Genomic DNA, 23,318 nt, shown 5'->3' on the forward strand with positions numbered 1-23,318 from the left:
GAACCGAGGGCGGGGAGAGGGCTCTCCCTCCTCCGAAGGCTTTGGCAGACTCGCTGGGCTGGAGGCAGGGACACGCTAAGGCTGCACACAGAAAAACGAACCTCCCTAGGGCAGGAGGGGCTCAGAGCGGAGCAGGGACTTGGGGTGTGGGGGCCCTCACCTGGGGGGTTGTGACCCTGCAGGTCTCACTGCAGGACCTCCCCACCCCCACTTCAGTGGTCTTTCGGAAGGGTCTTAGAAGCTGCCATGGAACCTTCTGGTCTCAAACAGGTGGCACGACTTGACCGAAGTCCTTCCATGGAGCTTTGGGGATGGGGCTGGGCCCAGGGTGCTGGTGGCTGTGTTCCGGGCAGACGTGCGAGCTACACATGTTCAGTAGACGTCTGTGGGTCACAGCAGCTGGCTGCCGGCACACAACACCTGGGCGCTCATGGAACTGGCCACGGTCACGGGCCACTAGCAGGCCGAGCCCCCCGGGGCATAGGGCTGTCTTCTCACAGCTGCGCGGGGGGACAGGCTCAGGTGAAAGGCCAGACAATTCCAGTGTGATTGAGCTATGTGTGCCAGACTGCACAATATATATATATATCTTTCTGTGATTGTTTTTTAAGGAATTTCTTTAAAAACAAATAGGTCGAGAGGTAATCATCATACAGAGATGGTTTTCCATTTTACAAAAACATAACAACATTAAAAAAAAAGTTAAAATCCACACCCTCCCAATAAAATAAAATTAAATAAAATAATCAAAACCACTCCAGTTAAAAGTTATGGCTTCAAAGTTATTCTATACCTAAGATGCGCCGAGCGAGTTACCACCCACAGCTGCGCTTCCGGACGCCATTCAACACTCTGCTCGTCAGAGGCTGCTGCCCTACTGTGGGCCCCTGGGTTGGTGTGGGCTCAGCCGCCACGTCCTTACCAGATGGCCCAGCACAGAGCCACGCAGACCAAGGCTGCCCTCCCCACGCCGGCACCCTCCCCTTCCTGCACCCACCACCACCACCACCCACTGCTAATTGCAGAGCCTAGGCCAGGACTGATGGGTGAGGCTTTCCCATCAGAACCCCCAGATATGGGGCCTTGGTGCTGCTGAGGACGGGGCCCTGGGCTAGCTCAGGCCCCGCACTGCTGCTGACAATACCCTAATCCAAGACACCCCTGCCCACCCACCCAGCTCCCTCCATTCTGACCCAAAGCCTCTCCTGCCATGGACAACTGGGCCAGCTTTGGTTCCGGAGTCCGGAATGGAGGAGGGGAGCCGTGTTGACATGGGTGGGGGCGGGGGAGAGAACGCCACTGGGGGCTTGGAGGGGGAGGGTGTAGGGGCAGGGCTGGGTGCTGGGGAGGCCAGGCACTGCTCAGTGCAGAGCGGAGGCCCGGGCACATGGAGACGGCAGACGAGAGCAGCCCGACCTGCGCAGGCACAGGAAGCTGGGGCAGGGAAGTGCGTACCTACACACAAGACAGGCACACACATACACACACACGCACACACAAGGGCGTGACACAGACCAGGCACCACGGAGGACGCACCTCGGTGCATGCACACACACGGCTAGACAGACGCGCGGCAGGCTCTGCCTCTACTGGCAGCCCCCTGTCACCCATGTTCCTGTAAGGGAGGAGAGCTGCTTGGGCTCAGAGCTGCCTGCGGGAAGAGCAGCACTTCCACTCCTGTAGGCCACCTTGGGGTGCTGTGGCTAGGTCCCTGGTACCAAGCCTGCTCCTATGGCCCCTCCCAGGCCACCCCGCCAGGGGCACCGGCTTTGGCGGGGGGAGAGGAGGTTGCTAGCCGCTCCGAGCGGTTTGAGACGTGGCACTGAGTTCTGCACCCAATCCGCTCTCAGTCTCTGCGCCGTTAGGAGGTAAATAGAAAAGGTGTCCTGCATGTCGCAGCCGACACGGGAGTGAGCGGGGCTCCCGGGCTCTGTCCCTCAGGCAGGCCAGGGCTGCCGGCCGGCCGCAGGCGGCTGGGCAGAAACGAGAGGTAGGCCTCCGTCAGACGCTCGACATGGCAGCTGTAGTTGTCGCTGCCTGGGGGCTACATGGGGAACAGGAGCACGCCTAGATCTTCACGTCTTCCTGTACGCTGAGCTGGGACAGGGTCTTCTTGATGCGCAGGGCAGTGAGGCGGGCTGCACCGTTGGCATACCAACACTCCCGCATCATCTTGCCCATCACCCGCAGCGCCTGCAGAAGACACACAGGCCCTCAGCGCAGCACGTCCCCAGAGCTGGCCAGACCTGGCCCTGTTCCCCAGCGGCTTCGCAGGCTCTCCTGTTGCCCCCAGGTCAGGCAGGCTGTGCAGGTGAGGGCTTGCTGTTATAAGCCTGCCGGCTTATGTAACCGGGGCACCTGCTAGAAAGTGAACTTGTCCGAGGCACACACGGCCTCTAGTGGTGACTCCTTTGAATAGCATGGCGGCGTGGCAGCCACAGTTAACCTCACTTCCCTTTGCATACTTGGCTCAAGGCTGTCACTTACAGGCAAGAGGTCCCCAGGGGCGGGGCAGTTGTGGCCATCATGTCACATTGTCAGCATGCTGGACACTGCAGTGATAATCTGGTGCAGTTTGCATAGCATTTAACTTTGGGAGAAAAGCAGAGCTGCCAGCAACAGGAAACCCTGTGACACAGCCTGGAACTTCACAGCCAAGTCACCAACTTGCTCCCGTTCCAGTGATGTCCCGCCAGTGCTGTCCCCATCCTACCCTGTCTGCCGTCTCTCCCATGTTCTCCGCAGCCTCTTCGTTAGCTCCTCCTGCTCTTCCCTGGTGTGGTTCTGGCCACTTGCTCAGGGCGACAGCTCTAACAGTTTCAGGCCCGCCCTGCCCGTAGCTGACCACTTCCCTGGCAGGGACATTTCCTTGCAGGGTCCCTAGAGTGTGTGGGACCAGGCACGGCAGCTCTAGCCCAATGTGCCTGTGACACGGGTGCTTGAGTTCCAAGCTCTGAGCGTCTCTATGTGCCTGGGAGGAGACCTTGGGGATCCAGTCCTACAGGGTTTAGGGTTTACTTCGGTCATTCTTCATCCCGCCATTAGGGAGCCGATGTTCTGCCTGCCTCAGGAGGAGTAGTGTCCCCTCAGCCACCAAATACGGCGTTCGCCTCTGGGCATGCAGACTAGGGGCTGTGCCACCCATGGGCATAAACTGACACTGTCTCCAAGGCAGGCTCCACTGTGGAGCAGCCCATCTTCCTGAGGGACAGAAAGCGGGCGACAGGGAGAAGCCGCCGGAGGCAGGGGAGGCGCCTTACCTCGTGACTCTGCCACCAGTTAGGGACGTTGGGTCGCAGCTTCTGGTCGCAGACGACCTTCCGCATCTCCTCGATGGAGGGATCCGAGGGCACCAGGTCGTAGTAGGGCAGCTGATACTCTTCGTGGACTCCTGGGGGGAGAGAGAGGACTTGGACCTGAGTTATCAACAGGGACAGGGGCTGCTCAACAGCTGCCTCCGCAGCGAGAACCACCTCTGCCCAACACGAACGTGGGCTCTCTGGGAAGCGGGCCGGCTCCAGGGGTGGGCCCTGAGCGCGGGGGTGGGGGCTGACCCGCAGGCAAGTCCCAGCTGCGCCACTTCCAATCCAGCTCCCTGTTGATGCACCTGGGAGAGGCAGTGGAAGACGGCCCAAGTGTTACGTGTTCCCCTTTCCAGCCTCGATGTGGAAGACTTGATGGAGCTCCGGGCTCCTCGTGGCAGGCTGGTCCAGCCCTGCTCCTCAAGGTCAAATGCAGAGAACCGGTAGATGAAAATCTATCTCGGTGACTCCGCTTTTCAAATCAATACAATAAATCTTAGAAAGAAAAAAAAAAAGACTGATAACATCTTTCTGATACCAGACGAAACAGCAAAGAAGGTACCAAGGCTTCCTGGGCATGCAGGCAGTGAGCCTGGCAGTCAGGGCACGGGAGCGCCTGGGTGCAGACCCCAGGAGGCAGAAGGTGACAACTCGAGTCAGCGGGTTCCCGCCACCCACGTGGGCGAACCTGGCTCCAGCCCCAGGCCTGGGGGGCAGCTGGGGAGGGGTCAGAGAAAGGAAACTGGGTGCCTCTCGAATAATCACAATCAAAGAACACAACGCTGACAGAGCATTGCATTGAAGGGCACCGAGGGAAAACAAACCCCGTGTGTGAGAGCTGAGAACCCTGAAGCAACAGGAAGACGAAGAACCATGACAGTGACAGATAGTTCCAAACCCACCAGTTCACAATGATTCTAAAAACAGCAACCTGTCACCTTCGCAGGACGCTAGGAGATGAACTCATGATTGTGAAAAATAACAGACAGCCATGCACTTTTCCTGCTTTTCCTCTTGAAACTGAAATCTGTACAAACATAACTAGGGGGCATTTATTTATTTGAAGGACCGGCGCAGTAGCCTCAAGGCTGAAGTCCTCGCCTTGTACATGCTGGGATCCCATATGGGCGCTGCTCTCCACTTCCCATCCAGCTCCCTGCTTGTAGCCTGGGAGACCCAGAAGAACCTCCTGGCTCCTGGCTCTGGATTGGCTCAGCTCTGTCCACTGCAGCGTAAATCTGCCTTTCCAATTTATTTACTGGAAAGGCACAGCTAAAGAGAGAGAAGAAAAAAGGAAAGAGATATTCCATCTGGTTCACTCCACAAACAGCTGTAACAGCCTGATCCAGCTGGGCCGGAGTCCAGAGCCAAGGGCTTCCTCTGGGTCTCCCAAGTGGGCTGCAAGGGCCCATGTGCCAGGGCTATCCTCCACTGTGTTCCTGGGAGCCTTTACAGGGGGCTGGATCAGAAGTGGAGCAGCCAGGACTTGAACTGGTGCCTACATGGAGGACATTGTCACAGGCGGTAGTTTAAAACAATTTTTTTTTAAATTACAAAGTCAGATATACACAGAGGCGAGATAGAGAGGAAGATATTCTGTCCGATGATTCACTCCCCAAGTGAGTGCAACGGCTGGTGCTGTGCTAATCCGAAGCCAGGAGCCAGGAACCTCCTCCAGGTCTCCCACACGGGTGCAGGGTCCCAAGGCTTTGGGCCATCCTCGACTGCTTTCCCAGGCCACAAGCAGGGAGCTGGATGGGAAGTGGAGCTGCCAGGACTAGAACCGGCGCCCATATGGGATCCCGGGGCGTTCAAGGCGAGGACTTTAGCCGCTAGGCCACGCCGCCGGGCCCTTAAAACAATTTCTTTTAAAGATTTACTTTTTTTTTTTTTTTTTGCTGGAAAGGCAGATTTACAGAGAAAAGGAAGAAAGATCTTCCATTCACTGGTTCACTCCCCAAACACCCATATCAGCCAGAACTGAGCCAATACGAAGCCAGAAGCCTCCTGCAGGGCTCCCATGTGGGTACAGGGTCCCAAAGCTTTGGGCCATCCTCTGCTGCTTGCCCAGGCAACAAGCAGGGAGCTGGATGGGATGTGGAGCAGCCGGGACATGAACTGGTGCTCATTTGGGATGCTGGCGCTTGAAGGTGGATTAGTCTGATGAGCCACATTGCCAGTCAGTTAAAACGATTTTTAATGGAGCTAAAGGGTGACCCCAGGTTCAAATACAGTAGTGATGGGGTACAGATTATCCAGACAGAGCTAATCTACATTATGTATGAAATGAATCTAACAACTGCTGAATGTTTCATCTCTCCACAACATAGTGCACATTCTTTATCATTAGAACGTGGGACATTGTCTGGGAATGACCGCATGCCGGGCCATAAGCAAGTCTCAACAAATGACCAAGAAACTGAAATCCAAACGGGTATCCTGTCTGACCACAAGAATTCATAGAATTAGAATTGAAAATGAGAGGGAACAACAGATGCCACACAAATTAAAAAAAAAAATCAGTAATTACTAAAAACAGACGTATGCAAACAAGCTAAGAGAATTTAAAAAAAAAAATCCAAAAATTTCAAAAATCAAGAAGAGCCAGATTCCTGCACATGGATAAAGTAACCCGGCCATAAAGAGTAGACAAGACTGACTCAGTAATAAGGAACCTTCCAGCAAGGAAAAGCCCAGGACCAGCTGGAGCCACTGCTGAATTCCACATCTCAAAATATTCAAAATAATTCACAGGGAGGAAATTCTCCCACACCCCTTCTAACAGCCCAACATCACCTTCATTCCCAAACCAGACAGCCATGCCACGGGGTCAGAGTGACACGCACACACCCTCAGCGCTGCCCTGGAGGGCCCCACCACCACAGGGAGCCCCTGCTGTGGCTGCGTCCCCGGCAGGCAGGGCAGCTTCAACCTACGCTACGGGGGACGCATCATAGCAACAAATGAAAAAATAAAAACCAGAGCATTATCTCAGGAGAGGCGGGGACAGCATTGGATAAAACGCAGTATTCCTTCAAGACAACAACAACAAAAGACCTTAAGCCAAGCGGGTGTAGAAGGAACACTCCTGAACAGAATCTAGATTAATACAGGACAGCTAACAGGATCATACTGAACGTGGACAGGGTGGGAGCGTTTCCACCAAGACCTGGGTCCAGACCAGAATCCCACATTCACACTGCTATGCAATGTTGGTCTGAGTTTCAGAGACACTAGGCATTAAGGGAAAAAAAAATTAAATGGATACAAATTGAAAAGGAGGAAGTCAAATTTTTCTCTGTAGGTTATCTGATCCTTCAGAAGGACACTCCACTAACTGACTAGCGGAACTCACGCTAGAGTTTGGTAAAGCTGCAGGATTAGGGCCCGGCGGCGTGGCCTAGCGGCTAAAGTCCTTGCCTTGAACACCCCAGGATCCCATATGGGCGCCGGTTCTAATCCCAGCAGCTCCATTCCCGTCCAGCTCCCTGCTTGTGGCCTGGGAAAGCAGTCGAGGACGGCCCAAGGCTTTGGGACCCTGCACCCGCGTGGGAGACCCGGAAGAGGTTCCAGGTTCCCGGCTTCAGATAGGTGCAGCACTGGCCATTGCACTCACTTGGGGAGTGAATCATCGGATGGAAGATCTTCCATCAGCAAACAGGCTTCCTCCATATTACCCAAAGAAATTTACAAGTTCAATGCAAGCCCAGTGAAATTCCAACAATATTCTTCTTAGAACTAGAAAAAAAAAAAAGATGCTAAAACTCATAAGAAAACATAAGGTACGGGCCCAGCAGCGTGGTCTAGCAGCTAAAGTCCTCGCCTTGAACGCCCCAGGGTGAATCATCGGACGGAAGATCTTCCTCTCTGTCTCTCCTCCTCTCTGTATATCTGACTTTGTAATAAAATAAATAAATCTTTAAAAAAAAAAAAAAAGAAGCATGTTGCTTTAAATAAATTTCTTTAAAAAAAAGAAAAAGAAAAAGAAAACATAAGGTACCCTGAGCAGCTAAAGCAATCTTAAACAACAAAAGAAACGTTGAGTTATCACCATATCGTATTTCAGGACATACTGCAGGGTGGCAATGACGTGTACAGAAACACGCATGCAGACGCCTACCTCCGGAGTTGCACCTCCGGGCGATCTCCCAGTACACCAGGCCCAGGGCGTAGATGTCTGCACACTTGAAGGAGTCGAAGTGCTTCATGTTGATGGTTTCATCCAGGACTTCTGGAGCCATGTACCTGTGCAGCAAAGGAAGCGGCAGTGAGCACCTCTCCAGACTAGACTGTGGGGCCCCCCGGGATGTCAGCCCCCCACACACCGCGTCTCAACACTTCTCCTCCATGCAACCTCTGTGAGGACCCCTGGCTCGTCTGAGCTGTATCTCTGGCTTGTTTTCTTTGGAAGGGCAGAGACAATCTTCCAGCTGCTGATTCACTCCCCAGACACCCACAGCAGCCAGGCTGATGTCAGGAGGCTGGAGACCAACTTGGGTTTCCCACGTGAGTGGCAAGGACTCAACAGCTCAAGCCATTGCCGCACCTCCTAGCGGGCACGTTAGCAAGACCAGGTGCTCGAATGCCGGGTTGACAGTGTCCTGTGTGGCAAAGCCAGCACTGGCGCCAGGCCCCAGCCGCTGGGTATCTGTTATCTTAAATGTCAAGATGTGTTGGCTTGGGCCAGGCACTTGGCCCAGCAGCCAAGCTGCTGATCAAGACGGCCACATTGCATCCTGGTGTGCCTGGGCTGCCTTGCCGGCTCAAACTCTAATTCCAGCTTCCAGCTGATGCATGGCCTGGGAGACAAGAGCCACGGCTCCGGTGGCCAGAACTGTGCCACCCACGAAGGAGACCTATAGCCTGGCCTAGCACCGGTTGTTTGGGGCATGTGGGGAATGCATTAACTGCCTTGCTTCTCCAAGGCCATCCGAGTCCCCTCTCGCAGCTCCTTGCTGTTTACGTCTCTGAACATGCCCCACTTCCGTCCTGGACTGCCTCTGCTCTAGCCTGGCAAACCTGCTCTTCGAGTCCTCGGAGGCCCCTCGGCCAAGCCTGGTGGTGCCTGCCCCACTTCCACATTAGGCTGCAGGCTCTCCACCCTCAGACCTGCCCATCGCCACCCCAACAACCACGTGGTGGGTCCCTTGGGCCTCCTACCGCTTGGTCCCCACCCTCTGGTTGGGGGCGATGTCGATGGTGTCAGTGACCGCATCGTGGCGCACGGCCAGGCCCAGGTCTGCGATGGCACACATGCCGTTCTTCTTGACCAGGATATTCTTTGACTTTAGGTCTCGATGGGCAATCCCAGGCTTCCCTGGCGAGAGAACAAAAGCGAGGATCGATCAAGACAGACGGCAGACCCCGTGCAGGTTCGAGTCGTGGCCTGGTCACCCACTGGTGCCTGGGCCTGGCCGTGAGCTCAGAAGCACAGGGATGTGATGAGGAGCCACCTGCTCAGTGGGGAGGTCACGGCCTCAGGACTCGAGTGTGGCTGTTAGGACCTGCCACCACTGCCAGCCTCCTTCCCGGAGGAGGGAAGCCGTGGTGTGGGCTTGTTCCCAGGAGGTGAAGATGCTGTCATCACACACAGGCTAGCAACTGGTTCCGGTTTCTGCGCCTGGCTCCCCATCATCGCTGGCAGAAGCAGTCACTTTGGTCAACCAGGCCCCCACCAGGGGTTCCCTTGGCCTGCCTCCTCCTCTCTGATGAGATCAGGACCCCATACCCACCCAGCCGACCCTGAAGGAGTCAGGCGGTGAGACGAGGCCTGAAGGCTTGCAGGTCCAGAAGGCCCTTGTAGCTGGCATCATCAACCACGCAATGGGGCGCACAGCACCACGGGGGTCCAACTGCACGGCTTCACCCTTCGGTTCCCTTCTCTCCACGTGCCCTCTCTGGGGAAGGGGGAGTGAGACAGACACCTGAGGGTCTCATGTCCTGGCTGTGTGTTCTCACCTTGGGTCCCCACGATCTCCATGTGCAGGTGCGCCAGCCCGCTGGCGGCGGACAGGGCCAGCTTGATCATCCCCTCGATAGTCACCGTGTAGCGGTTCAGGTAATCAAACAGAGAGCCGTGCTCGTGATAGTCAGAAACCAGCCACAGCTGCGTCCACGTGCCGTTGTCTGCAGAGGACACAGGTGGGTCACACAGGCTCGTGGCACAGTGAAGGGCCTGTTCTGGACCAAGGCCCGACATCCACAAACCAGCTCCTCTGCACGCCCCCTGATGCCCACATGTCCATGTCACCCTCACGGGCTGCTGCCGGTCTCGGGTGGGCGGGAGGGGACACACTCATGGGCTAGGCCACATCTGAGGCACGAGGAGTCCGGACCTGTGCCTGTCTCTGCTCCCCGACACAGCCCGAGCCCCGGGTGTGCAGGGCTGAGCCACCCTTGCTGGCCTGAGACCCTCAGAGGCCCCATAGGCTGGCACAGCATGCCACCAGCAAACAGGCTGCAGGCCACCCCCCAAAAACAAAAAGCAGGGAAGGCCCTGCCCTGCTGTATTCCCCCAGCCAACTGCCCAGAGACGTGGGCAGCCAGCTGGCCCAGGGGAGAAAAGAAATGCTGGGAGCTAGCACTCTAGTTCTGGCTGTGCTGGGTCACAAATGGGGCTGGAAATGGCAGGCCCTCAGGACCACACTGACCAGGAGAGCGACGCAAGGGGTGGGACCCCGCCCCCGCCCCCGCCCCCGCCCCCGCCCCATCCCCAGGCCCTGGCTGTACTGCACAGGCTGATTCCTCCAGCTGCACGCATGGCTTGCTCGGGTCCCAGAGCCCCCAGCGAGGGCAGGGACCATGGACCGTATCTTGCTTGAGTGTGTTGTGATCTGAGCAGCTGGCAGAGGGCCCGGCCCCCCTGCAGTCAGTAAACACTGCAGGAGTCATGAATTAAAGCTGAACAGCCAACCTCTACATAAGGCCCCACCTGGCCAGCTCTCCTTGGCTGGGCCACAGCTGCCCCAGGTCTTCCTGGGGCCCCAAGTGTCACCTGTGAGCTCCGGCAGGGCCTCGCCACCCTTCCTGAGCTGCTCCTGCCACTTCTGCCAACCAGTCTGACTCGGCCTGGGTTCGGCCCCTGCCACCCAGTGAGGCCCTCAGACCCAGGGGAGTGCCTGGCTGCATGCCAAACCCTCAAAAGCTAACACAGGGACTAGCCAGGGACAGACGGGGCTTCCTCCTGCTGTGTGCAGCACTAGGGAAGTGTCCTGGCCGCGGGTTCCGTCACAGGGCAGGGATCATGTGGCTCTCTGTGGTGACCCTTCTCAGCAGGGGTGGGGCCACAGTTCCTCCCAGTGACAATTTCTAAAGTAAACTTCCTGGGGCCCCTGCACGGAACACCCTGGGGATGGGGGCGGGAAGTGGGTCAAGGGAGAGAAACAGGCTGGCGTCACAGTGGAGTGGCTGAGCCACCGCCTGGGAGGCAGGTGTAAGTGGGGAATCCTGGCTGCTCCACTCCCCTTCCCTCTCCCTATTAACACGCCTGGGAAAGCAGTGGAGGAGGAACCCCAGTGCTTGGGGCCCCACACTCGTGGGGGAGACCTGGGAGAAGCTCCTTCTGGTTTCTGGCTGGCCTGGCCCTGGGCCCTGAGAGTGAACCAGCAGAGAGAGGCTCACTAGCTCTGGGCTCTGACTTCGGAGGAGGAGGAGGAGGGCAGCAGGTCAGGCGAGCTGGTCGGTAACTAGCTGCCCTTTGGTCTTGACACACGGGGCTGCCGGGAAGGCTCCGGGCCCCGCACTGACGCTCCGGGAGCTGGCCTCACCCTTGTTGTCGGCGGCGATGAAGCCCAGGATGTTCTCGTGGCGCAGCATGACCGTTTGGTAGATCTCTGCCTCCCGGAACCACGAGCGCTCCTCACGGGAAGAGAAGATCTTCACAGCCACGTCGCCACCCCGCCAGCGGCCGCGCCACACTTCCCCAAACCGCCCTTTGCCGATAATCTCCTGTAAGACAATGGTTCGAGCCACTGTGCGCTGGACAAAAAGGGGTAACCCTGTGGACCAGAGAAGGCAGAGAGAGACAAAGCATTACACATGTGCCAGGGGTGGCGATCCACTCGCAGTCGCTGACCTAAGTCACGTGTCCCCCCAGCAAGTCGGGATTTTGCCATGATGGCTTTGGCTGCTGGTGCTGTAGCCACAGGGACAGGGAAGAGGGCGGAGAGGATGACAGCCACCCCCGGCCACCAGAGGGCGGTGCTGTGCAGCCTCTGGGGCTGGCACAGGTGCACTCTCCGCATCTCTCAGCCCCCCTTCATATCAGCCCCACTCAGCCCCACTCCCCGTTGGATCAGAACCCCAAGCGTGCTGCCGTGGCCCTCCGTTCACTGTTGTGCTGGCTCTACCCAATCATCCCACCTTCTCACATGTGCAGGCAGGCACTGCCATCCCCATTTTACAGAGAACCGCAGGCTGAATGGGAGCAGCTCTGCAGCTCACCCACCCCCAGGAGGCAGGAAGCAGCCGGACAGGAATTAAAATCCAGGACTCGGACCCCACACGCTACACTTTGATAAACACACACACAGTTATCTGAAAGGCAGAATTACACAGAGAGAAAGAAAGGTATCCTCCATCTTCACATTTACTCCTCCAACAATTACAAGGCGTGGGGCTTGGCTCAGCCAGTGTCAGGAGCGAGGAATCCGTGTGGGTGGTCCATGTGGGTAGTAGGGGTCCTAAGCACTTGGGCCATCTGCTGCTGCTTTGCCAGGCACAATGGCATGGAATTGGATCAGAAGCAGAGCAGTTGGGACTCGAACCAGTGCTCATGTAGGGTGAAATGCCAGCATTTCAGGCAGTGGCCTAACTTGCTATACCACAATACTAATTATCTATTCCTTTAAAAAACAAAACAAAAACATGTAGGGCTGATGCAACGGTTCAAGTGGCTAATCCTCTCCTTGCAAAGTGTCAGGATCCCATATGGACACTGGTTCATGTCCTGGCTGCTCCACTTCCCATCCAGCTCCCTGCTTGTTGCCTGGGAAAGCAGCCAAGGATGGCCCAAGGCCTTGGGATCCTGCACCCACAGGGGAGACCCAGAAGAAGCTCCTGGCTCCTGGCTCTGGACCAGCTCAGCTCCTGCTGTGGCAGTCATTTGGGGAGTGAAGCAGCAGAGGGAAGATCCTTCTCTATCTCTCCTCTCTGTAAATCTCTTTTCAGTAAAAATAAATATTTAAAAATAAAACAATGTTTATTCATGCATTCTTCTTTCTTTAAATGGCAGAAAGATAGAGCAGGAGACAGAGGCTTTTCTACCTGCTGGTTTACCCCCCAGTGCCTGCAGCAAGTGAGGCTAGGACAGCCAGATGCCAGGAGCCAGGAACTCCACCCGTGTTTCCCATGAGGTTGGCAGGGGCTCAGCACTTGGGCCACCACCCACTGCCTTCCCAGGCAGGTTGGCAGGAAAGTGGACTGGGATGGAGGTGCAGGCAGAAACCGAAGCCGACCCTTGGCTGTGGCTGTGGGAGCCGGGTGTCTGAGCAGCAATTCAAGCTGTGGTGCCACAATGGGCGCCTCATTGAACACTCTGACCAGCACAGCAGGGACCCACCAAGTGCTTCTCCAACTACACCTCACCTCTCCCCATTCCCAGCGCCCCTGTCCTACTTCGCCTCTCCCTATCCCCAGTGCCCCATCCCACCTCGCTTCTCCCCATCCCCAGCATCCCTGTCAAACCTCACCTCTCCCCATCCCCAGCACCCCGTCCCACCTCGCCTCTCCCCATCCCAAGCCCTGTCCCACCTCGCCTCTCCCCATCCCCAGCGCCCTATCCCACCTCGCTTCTCCCCATCCCCAGCATCCCTGTCAAACCTCACCTCTCCCCATCCCCAGCACCCCGTCCCACCTCGCCTCTCCCCATCCCAAGCCCTGTCCCACCTCGCCTCTCCCCATCCCCAGCGCCCCATCCCACCTCGCTTCTCCCCATCCCCAGCATCCCTGTCAAACCTCACCTCTCCCCATCCCCAGCACCCCGTCCCACCTCACCTCTCCCCATCCCCAGAGCCCCATCTCACCTCGCCTCTCCCCATCCCCAGAGCCCCATCTCACCTCGCCTCTCCCCATCCCCAGCGCTCCTGTCCCACTCCGACCCTTCTCTGTCCCCCCGAGCCCCTGCTCCAGGCCATACGGCTGCATACAACCCAGCTTTCCCAGCAGGACGTGGGGCCCTGGCTCAGGCAGCCTGTCAATTTCTGCTTCCAGTCCTTCCCTGCCCCCTGCACCAGTGCCAGCCACTTCCTTATCCCAAGTTCCTTAAACAAACCTTGCTCCTGCCTGCCTTTCTGTCCTATACTCAGGTGGCTTTCCTTGACCTGGAATGTTCTGTCTTCCTACCTCTCCTCAAAGGCCCCCTCGCTTGTCACTGTTGTGGTTGTAGACAGCTAGTTCAGGGGCACAAGTTTGGAAGTCACACCTCCCCCAACTAAGTGGTCCTTTCTGATCGGCTGAGTTAAGTCATACTCACCTATCAGCCCCTGGCACTGCATTGTTGGGGAACCACTCCTCTCTCAAGACAGGGATGGGCTCGCTCTTGGTCGTGTGTTTTCCGGGCCCTGGGCCTTCCCAGCACCTGCTTGCTCTCTGGCTCCCCGCAGACAGACTCCAAGGACCAACAGCCCCTGCATGTCTGTATTCCTCATCCTCTGGTCACTGCAAATGCTAAGATGCTTTGTATTTCTGATTTGTGTACTTTTGAGAGTTCCAGGAGAGGTGAGGCCTAGCAGTAAGGGACTGTGGGCAGAGAAGACAGGTGTCCAGGCTGTTCACTCCACATCTCTTAGGATAACTTATGCTGCTGTGCAAGTTGGGACACAAGTCTTCACTTTAACGGACAGGTTTCACGGTAATGATCATTTGTTCCTCTCAGGAATTCATTCAGGATTCAGAATGGATTGTCATGCTGACTTCATTGGCTGATTTCTAGTGGGCCCTGCCATTGCCAAACTCCTGAATACATCCGTGGATTTGTCTGGTGTGATCTCTCTCACAGTCCGCCACAGTCTTGACCTTTAAACGTATCCATGGAGGGCCTTCCCAGCAGTCACTGCCCCTCACAGCCACAGCCCTTTCAGTCCGGGCTGGCTGAGAATGGCCCAAGTTTGCCACATGGCGGCTGGAGGAGAGGGGACAGGATGTGCCACCAAGCAGCCCAGGCTGGCTGCCCCAGAAATGCAGCCTAGCAGAGGCCCTGGGCGTGCTGAGCGGGGAAACGGGACTACCGTATCCTGTGACAAATGGTCATCAGCCATCTGTATTCCAGACAACAAGCCCTGAAAAGCACCCCAGCCATGTGACCCAGCGACCCCTCCACCTCGCAGCAAGTCAAGTCCCAGAAGCCAAGCAGGCGGTTCTAACCACTGCTCCACGCATCAGCGAAGAACCAGCCGTATCATTTCCCTGTTTCTAAAAATATGCAGCTTTTAAATATCTCCATTTCTTTCGTGCACTCTACTGTGGAGCTTAATGACTCGCGCGGGATGGGCACGGCTTGAGACAGGCCCGACCGCAGGGGGAGCATGGGGCCTGGCCTGGCGGCATCACCTCCCTGCAGGGCAAGGACATGGAGACACGCCAAGCAAGACCCTGCCTGCTCCAGTCAGGATGGCACCAGCAGCCCCTGGGGCCGACCGCCACAGCTCAAGTCCCCAAAACACCCTTCAGAGGCCGTATTCTCATCTGAGAAGGCCTGGTATACCCTGAGATCAAAGCACCTTCATTCCCTTTCCAACAGCCTGGGTCCCATTCTGTTCCATTCCCTCATCAAAGAAAGATGGGCTGTGGCTGGCACCGTGGCATAGCATGCCAAGCCTCTGCCTGTGCCACCTGCATCCTTGGCTTCTCCACCTCCCATCCTGCTCCCTGCAGTGGAGAATGGACCAAAGCCTTGGGATTCTCCACCCGCAGGAGACAGGAAGAAGCTTCTGGCTTCTGACTGGCCCAGATCTGGTGGTTAGGATCATTTGGGGAGTGAACCAGTGGATGGAAGAGCCCCCTCTCTCTTTTCTCCTCTAAAATACTGCCTTTCAGACAGACAGACAGATCAATCTATCTTAAAAAAAAAAAAAAAAAAAGAGCCGGTGCAATGTCTCAACTGGTTTGGGCGACGCAAACTTTGGCATCGCATAGTGGGTTTGTGTCCCAGCTGTTCTACCTCCCTTCCAGCTCCTTGCTTGTGGCCTGGGAAAGCAGCAGAGGATGGCGCAAAACCTTGGGACCCTGCACCCACATGGGAGACCTGGAAGAAGCTCCTGGCTCCTGGCTTTGGATCAGGTCAGCTCTGGCCACTGTGGCCTTTTGGGGAGTGAACCAGTGGATGAAAGACCTTTCTCTGTTTCTCCTTCTCTCTGCAAATCTGCCTTTTCAACAAAAATAAATAAACCACAGGGGCTAAAAAACCAGACAGCCCAGGTCCCTACCACCAGGTGGTGCACCACAGGATGGGCGGGCGCCTGGCAGCACCCCCCAGCGGCCCCTACCCCCAAGCCCTTGGGCAACCAGCAGAATCAATGATTCACCAGAGCAGCCAGGAGAGCCTGCTGCTCGTGTCCTCAGACTGCCCTGCGGGGGCTCCTGATCAATGATTAGCCAGGCTGCCTCCCAGGACTCCTGCAAGCCAGCCAGTTCCAGCTCCTGCTCTGCTCGAGGGCCCTTTGCCCGCCAGGAGGTTTCTGCAGTGGACAGTGTGCACTTGACCTAGGGATCAGCACTTGCCTGTGAACCCCTTATCTTATCTTTACGTGTCAGACTCCCAAGCAGGGAGCTGCCAAGCAGGATGACTCACTGCCCGGGCCCCTGGGCCGCCTGTCCAGAACCCACCAAACACACCACGTGGCCAGGTGCCCCTGCGGTACCTGAGCCTGAGCCCGAGGTGGAGAGGTCGTAGACGAGGTCCTGCAGTGTTTTGTCCTTGGAGAGACACATCTCGCAGGAGGGGTCCTCCATGTCTAGCCTCTGGCGGTTGTGGTAGACTCGCTGGTGGTGGTTGATGACCAGGAAGACCACGATGATGATGAGGAAGAGCAGGAACACGGGGCCTGCGATGATGCCCAGCAGCTCCACAGGGCCCCACATGGAGTGGTGCTCGGGCTCCTTGAGATGGCCTGTGTCCAGTGAGAGGGAAGACCACACTGACACGGGTAGCAGTGGCTTCCTTTGGCCTCCCCACACTCGTCCCCAAGTCACAGGGTGCCCAGGTCCCTCGGTCTCTGGTTGGCCGGGGCTCACTGGTTGTGAACACAACCTTCGACCCACTCCGTGTGTCCACAGGTGTCTGGGTCCTACTCCCAGGCCAGCCCCCAATGGGCACATGCCTCCCACCCAGCTATCCGCAGCCAGTACCTCTCCCGCCCCCACAGGGCCATGGCCTCCAGTCCTAGGCCCACAACGCATCTGACACCCTGTCCCCACACTTCCTTCTTTATCCATGCTACATCTTCCATGGAGACCCCCACCTGGCGCTGGTACCTGTCACCACTGCCTGTGGCTGCCCTGTGCGCATGGGGCACTCACCGCTGGGCACACGCAGGTCAATCCTGTTGCAGAGGTCTGTGTAACAGCAGTGGGTGTTGCGCAGGTCCTCGGAGCTCAGGCAGTAGAAGGGCTTCCCAGCCGGCACCAGCTCTACCTTGGGGATGCAGGTGCGCACGTGGTGCTCCATCCCGTCCAGGTTGAAAATGGAGACCATGCAGGCCCCATCAGTCTCACATGTGTAGTTGGCCTGGAGGCAGCTGGTGCACGCACACAGCAGAGCTGCAGGAGATGGCCGGAGGTCAGGGGAGAGGCCCCCACAGCTTGGTGAGGTCTCACCTGGCTCCTTGTCCACACTCACCACACAAGGAGCTCAGGTGAGAGACGGGCTGGGCACAACCTCCCGCCTGTTTACTAAGCTCATACTAGCTTTTACAGAGATGTCTGCTGAAGATGCATCTGGGCCCTGCGGGGGCAGGACACCCTCCACATACACGAGAAGACACAGGTCTACGGGTGGGCTCCTGGGAGTGGCATGGCCACCAGGGCCCTCCCCAGGCGGCATGGCTCCAGACGCAGCCCGTGAGCATTCCCACATTCTCTCCTGCTGCGTTCTTACACATCCTTCCAAAAGCGGCTCACACATCACTTCCTGGGCCAAGCTTCTCCTCGCCGCTCAGCTCTTGCTCTGTTCCCTTTACTTGGTGGCAGGTGATCCTGGCTGCTGTGATGGCAACCTCACCAAGCCTCGGAGGACTGGAGGAGACGGTGCACAGGCGGGGCTCCACTAGCCTGAGTGGCACACGGCAACATACATGCACACACACACACCACCACCACCACCACCACCACCACTACACACTTCTCATACCTCTGCAACGAATGGGCTTGCCTGGGTATGCATCATGCCGATGTGTGTACCACTGACAGGAAATGACTGTAAATTAATTTGACGCCTCTGAAGCCAGTTCAGCAGCCCTGACCTGCAATCCTTTATTTATCTGACTAACAAGAATAGCCCAGACGGCAACAGTTGCTTCTCCGTGGCGCTGTCTCCCATGAGCCTAACCTAGCCCTGACCTCTCGGGAGGGGCAGGAATGTGGCGTTGGCCACTGGAACGCTGAGGCTGGGCCGGCAGTGCTGAATGAAGCACTCACCGCCAAGGCATGGAGGTGGGCGGGCACGGATGGGGCTCGGCGAATAGCAGTGGGGGTGCGACTTTGCCACGGTCCCGGCAAGGGGACCAACCCTGAGGACCAACCCTGAGGACCGGCCCTGAGGACCAGCCCTGAGGACCAGCCCTGAGGACCAGCCCTGCGGCAAGGGCTGCCCACATTTTCCCTGTCTCTCTCCCATACCTCCTGGCTGTTGGCTGTCCACTCCCAAAGGCAGCTGCTGAGCATCCGGGCATCCTGGCCCTCCTCCCTCGGGCTCTCTGGTGCCCACAGACGCCCTCGCTGTTCCCACCTGGGGAGACACAGCAGCGGCGGCAGCTCAGGGCTTCTTGGGAGGACCTGTTGTGTCTGGGAGGAATTCCAGAGCATGCAGCTACCTGCTCAAGGGCCCGGGCAGGTGATCTCTTAGAGGCAGGAAGTTCACGGCAGGTGCTCATTAGACAAGGATTCAAGTCATCAAAAGGAGAGATGGGAAGTAAATCCCTGCTCAGCGTCAGTCCCAGCCCTGGCGGGGTGGGCCGGCTCCCGGACCCTCCGCATTCCTCCTGCAGACACTCAACCTGCTTCTTCTCTCACTGCTCTGACTCCCCCGGCTTCACTTCCTGACTCTCAGAGCATGTGCCGCACAGGCTCCATGCGGGTGTGCCCCAGGGTTCCCTGCGGATGGCACGAGCTCTATGAGGGGGAGCTGGACGGGGACGATGGACAACGTATGGAAGGGACCCCTGTGAGCACCTCAAGGTCTGGAAGGCTTTCCGGAACGAGGACGCTGGCGGGAGCCCAGCAATCAGCAGAGGCAGCAGGGCTGGGAGCCCCGGTGAGCTACTGTGCTTTGCTGGTTCACGGCCCCTTTCATAGTGATTCATTCTGGGGAACGAACACACCCACACGTGGCTCATTATTTTTGGGAAGTACTTAAACAACCCTGGTGTAAGACAGGAAAGTGGTGAAATCTACATTAGATGGCACGGGGAGTGGAACTGGGTCACATGGGTTCGTGAGAAGGAAGTGGGTCCCTACGCCTGTCTGGACCTCACATGGCCAGCCAGCGGTCAGTCTCACGGAGGCAGCGGGAAGGCGGGCCAGGCACGGCACAGAGGGCTAGGCGTGTCGGTGCGCTGTTGAGCGTGAGGGGCCTGGCAGCAATCCACAGTCACCACAGCCCTCACTACCGCCCACAACCCTGGCAAGGCCGAGTGCCCCCAGGTCACAGAGGCCTCACGCCCCCACACCAGGCTCCACTGCTAATCACTCGACCTTGAGCCAGCTGTTCACCTTCTGGCGCCAGAGCTCAGTTGGTGCAGTGTACCTGCTGACCACGCGTTCTCATGGTGTACGGCGTTTTCTAAGCACTTATTACATTGTGGGTGCTCCGCAAATGCGAGCGCCTCCTCCTGATGAGAGGAGAGGTGAGAATCACGTGATGAGAGCGCGTGTCTGCGAGCACGCAACCCAAACGGACGGGACCGCAGTCTCAGCCTGACCAGGGTCAAGGGCAGGGCCCTGGGCCTCTTCCTCCTGATCAGCCTGCCAGCAAGAAGGGACTCAGCTAGGCACCCTCAATGCCCAGAACCTGCCTTTCTCTGTATGACACATCACCTCAGTCCCATGCTCCACAGCTCGGTCTGGGCTGAGGAACCTGTCCTGCGCATCTTAAATAAGACAGACCTTGTGGCCAATCTTCCTTTATTTTTTCCCGACACAAAATAAGCAACAATAAAGTTATAAATGCATCTGAATTTACTCAGGTTCCACATCCTCAATCATCAACTTGAAGTCCAAGCTTGTCCATGGGCTCCACCTGGACTGACGGATACAAGTCCAGGTCAGGCCGTGGCACGCTGACTCACTGGGGCCACACACGTGCAGAGAAACCCACCTGATCCTCCCCCTTCCCTCCGCCTACCAACTGAAGAGGTGTACCCCACAGACATGACAGACCTGGGCCCTGGAGTCACAAAGAGGGGCATGCCTACATGTCAGTAAGTCAGGACAAAGCCCTTTTGTTATGAAGATGTTTGTCAGTGGCACCTGGAAGGAAGACGTTGCCCTGGCAGGGTCTGGCCTTGGCTGTAACGGCCAGGTATGCCCAGCATGTTCTGAGGCAGGCCACAGCAGGGTCTGACTAGGGCTGGGTTCCGAGTCGGTGGACAAACCCCAGCTTGGCAGGCTCTGTCCAGCTGCCCGCTGGGACGGCACCTAATGGAGTTGGGCCTCTAGGAAAAGATGGGGCACTGGGCGAGGCATAGGCTCATCTGGACTTCCAGGCACCGCTTCCTGGGGTGGGGGGTCGTGAGGGTGGTCAGACACACCATCACGCAGCCTGATGCTGCACACCCAGCCTCGAAAGACCAGAAGTAGGGGCTGGTGCCTACAACCTGTGACAATATCAGCATCCTCTGGGAGCTCCGGTTCAAACCCTGGCTGTTCCACTTCCAATTCAGCTGCCTGCTAATGCGCCTGGGAAAGCAGTGCTCATGTCCTGCTATTCGTGTGGGAGACCTGGATGGAGTCTGGGGTCCCTGACCTCAACTTGGGTCAGAAGTGACGGCTGTGGCCATTTGGAGAGTGAACCAGTGGACGGAACTTCTCTCTCTGTGTTTGTAATTCAGCTTTTCAAATAATAAATAAAATTAAAAGGCTGGCGACATGCTGCCCCAGCTCTGCGTAAATAAGAGTTTCCCACATTTGTGAGTTACTGCTGGGCTAGCACATTTCACACACAGTCCTCCTGAGCAGCGCTGGCCTGGCCAGGCACAAACATGCACCTCCCTCGGCTCTCACCATGCACTCGTCCAGCTCTAGAGAACCAGGTGCAGCCTGTGCCCTCCTGACTCCTCAAGGCGTTCCAACTTGGCCGGCTGTCCACCCCAGGAAGCTACAGCAGCCATCAGACACCAGAACGATGGGACTATTTTAACGAGTCTCCCAATGTCAGGAGAAAGACCACAGATCCGACGCCAGGACTGGGGATGCCAGTGTGGTACTTTGGCTTTGCATTCCTAAAGCAAACGCTGTGCCAGTCTGCCATGTCATTTTATCCAGAGTTTTCACAGTAGTTGTTGTTCGTGTGTGAGCCCCACAGGAGACAGAGAGCCCCCGATGACCAAGCAGTAAAGGATGTCCTGGGTCACGCCCCTCATGTCTCCTGCCGGGTGTGGAGCCGCTAGCCTGCAGGTCACAGTGCATAGAGTGCCCTCAGAATGAGACTCACTCCCCTGCAGGCAGCACGTCCACATGCATGTATACACACACACACACACACACACACACGTGCAAATACTGGAAACCTCAAAGTTTCTCCAGGAACTCCTTGCTTTGCATCAACCACACAGCCAACACTACAGTCATGGCAGTTTGTCCCTGCTTTCTTGTTAACACGGTCCTAGGGCTCAGCACTGTGGTGCAGTGGGTTAAGCCACCACATGAGATGCTGGCGTTTCTTACAGGTGTCTGCTTGGCTGTTCCACTTCAGATTCAGGTTCCCACTAATATGCCTGGGACAGCAGAGGAAGATGGCCTAAGTGCTTGGCCCCTGCTACCCACCAGGGGAGATCTAGAAGGAATTCCAGGCTGCTGGCCTCAACATGGCCTAGCCTGGGGTGCTATGGCCCTTTGGGGAATGAAGCAGCAGCTGGAGAGTAGCTTTCTGTTTCTCCTTTCAAATAAACAAATACATCTTTTCACAAAGGTTTATTATACCAGTGCTAGTTCCTGTCATTATTTTCTTTTTAAAGATTTATTTATTTTTATTGGAAAGGCAGATATACAGAGAAAAGGAGAGATAAAGATCTTCCAGCTGCTGATTGACTCCCCAAGTGGCCACAACGGCCAGAGCTGAGCCGATCCAAAGTTAGGAGCCAGGAGCTTCTTTCAGGTCTCCTATGTGTGTGTAGGGTCCCAAGGTTTTGGGTTGTCCTCTACTGCTTTCCCAGGCCACAAGCAGGGAGCTGGAAGGGAAGTGGAGCAGATGGGACATGAACTAGCACCCACATAGGATCCCAGTCCATGCAAGGTGAGGACTTTGGCCACTAGGTTATCATGCTGGGGCCACCCCTGTCATTATTTTATTTTCATTTTAAAGATACAAAGGGAAACACACACACACACACTGTCCCATCTGCTGGCTCACTCCCAAATGCTTTACCAGCTGCGGCAGGCCGGGTCTCTCACAGGGGTGGCGGGGCCCAAGTGGCATCCCAGCATCCCAAGCTGTCCCTGGAGGCAGAACCAGGACTCCCACCTGACCCCCTGGTGGGGTATGTGGAAGTAGTGGGCTGTATCCGAGTGGCCCTGTCACACAGTCACCCTCCCTGTGAGTCCTTCATGGTTGTCCACCGACCCCACAGTGCCTGGGTTCCAGAAGCAAGTTCCTGCTTCTGGCTTTCCTGGAAGGTGGCAGGGAATGGCTTAAGGGCTGGGTTTCCGACACCTGGATGCCTTGGACTGAGGCGACTCAGCTCTACGTGCTGAGGGGCTGAATCAACAGATGGAAGCTCACCATCTCTGCCTCTAAAATATGTAAAAATGTACAGGCCTTGTGGAGCTCTGAATGGCCAGATTGTTTCTCAGCCTCTCTGGTCACACACCAGTCTACTGCCTCAATGACTGTCTGGGTCTCAGGGCACCCGCCTTCCTGGGAGCGGGTGATGTTCCTGTGGGCTCGGGAACATCTATCACTTATCCTAACAGCACAGCAAGGAGGCCTCCTAGGAATCCCTTCCCAAGGAGGGAGAGGGAGTAGGCCAGCCCGTGGGCTTGTGGCTGAGGCGTCATTCAGAGGAGGCCACGCCTCGTGGTCCTTGGCACTGTCAGGGCCCACTCCAAGTGGGCCCACACCAGATACGCTCTCCTGAAACACCCAGGTGTGAGGACAGCTGTCAAGTTATTCAAGATGTGGGCCAAAAGAACATCACTGAACTTACGACTGTCACATACAAATCATCCCCTAAAAGTTGTGGCCCCAAAACCCTCCCCCGCCCCGGCCACTGCATCAATGGGTGGCAGGGACCAGGAGTCTGGGCACAGCACAGGGGGCAGAGCCACTCCACACTGCTGGTCAGTCAGTTGGTGCTCCATCAGACGCTCCTGCTTCAGGTGGTCCCTGCACGGGCTGGCTCAGGCCCTTCACAGCGCAGCAATGACAGCTGGGGACCCAGGGGCTAGGCTGAATGGAGCGCACCAGGCTGCAAAGGTGTCCTTGGAATGGCCTGTAAGTCACAACCTCATACCTGCCGTGAGGCGAAGGGTGCAGGCAGTCAAGCATCCACCCACCTATACTAGAGTGGGGGAGCAAACACAGACACCCCATCCAGCGGTGTACTGGTGTCCTGTCAAGGCTCCCTTGTGCGAGTGCACACAACAGGA

General features: G+C 56.8%; 1 protein-coding gene across 1 annotated transcript in view; it reads right to left on the reverse strand.

The window, feature by feature from the left end:
• Window positions 1-1,174: 1,174 nt before the first annotated feature.
• Window positions 1,175-23,318, reverse strand: part of ACVR1B (activin A receptor type 1B) — a 37,611-nt gene continuing 15,467 nt past the window's right edge. The window contains exons 2-9 of the mRNA XM_058673701.1: window positions 16,818-17,057; window positions 16,160-16,408; window positions 11,069-11,299; window positions 9,261-9,428; window positions 8,463-8,619; window positions 7,423-7,547; window positions 3,261-3,391; window positions 1,175-2,193 (exon numbers count right to left, since the gene is read on the reverse strand). Coding sequence (XP_058529684.1) covers window positions 2,068-2,193; window positions 3,261-3,391; window positions 7,423-7,547; window positions 8,463-8,619; window positions 9,261-9,428; window positions 11,069-11,299; window positions 16,160-16,408; window positions 16,818-17,057 — 1,427 coding nt within the window. The 3' untranslated portion in view covers window positions 1,175-2,067. The remainder of the gene's footprint in view (window positions 2,194-3,260; window positions 3,392-7,422; window positions 7,548-8,462; window positions 8,620-9,260; window positions 9,429-11,068; window positions 11,300-16,159; window positions 16,409-16,817; window positions 17,058-23,318) is intronic.

The sequence above is a fragment of the Ochotona princeps genome, chromosome 15 (genome assembly GCF_030435755.1).
Source record: "Ochotona princeps isolate mOchPri1 chromosome 15, mOchPri1.hap1, whole genome shotgun sequence".
NCBI classification, from domain to species: Eukaryota; Metazoa; Chordata; class Mammalia; order Lagomorpha; family Ochotonidae; genus Ochotona; species Ochotona princeps.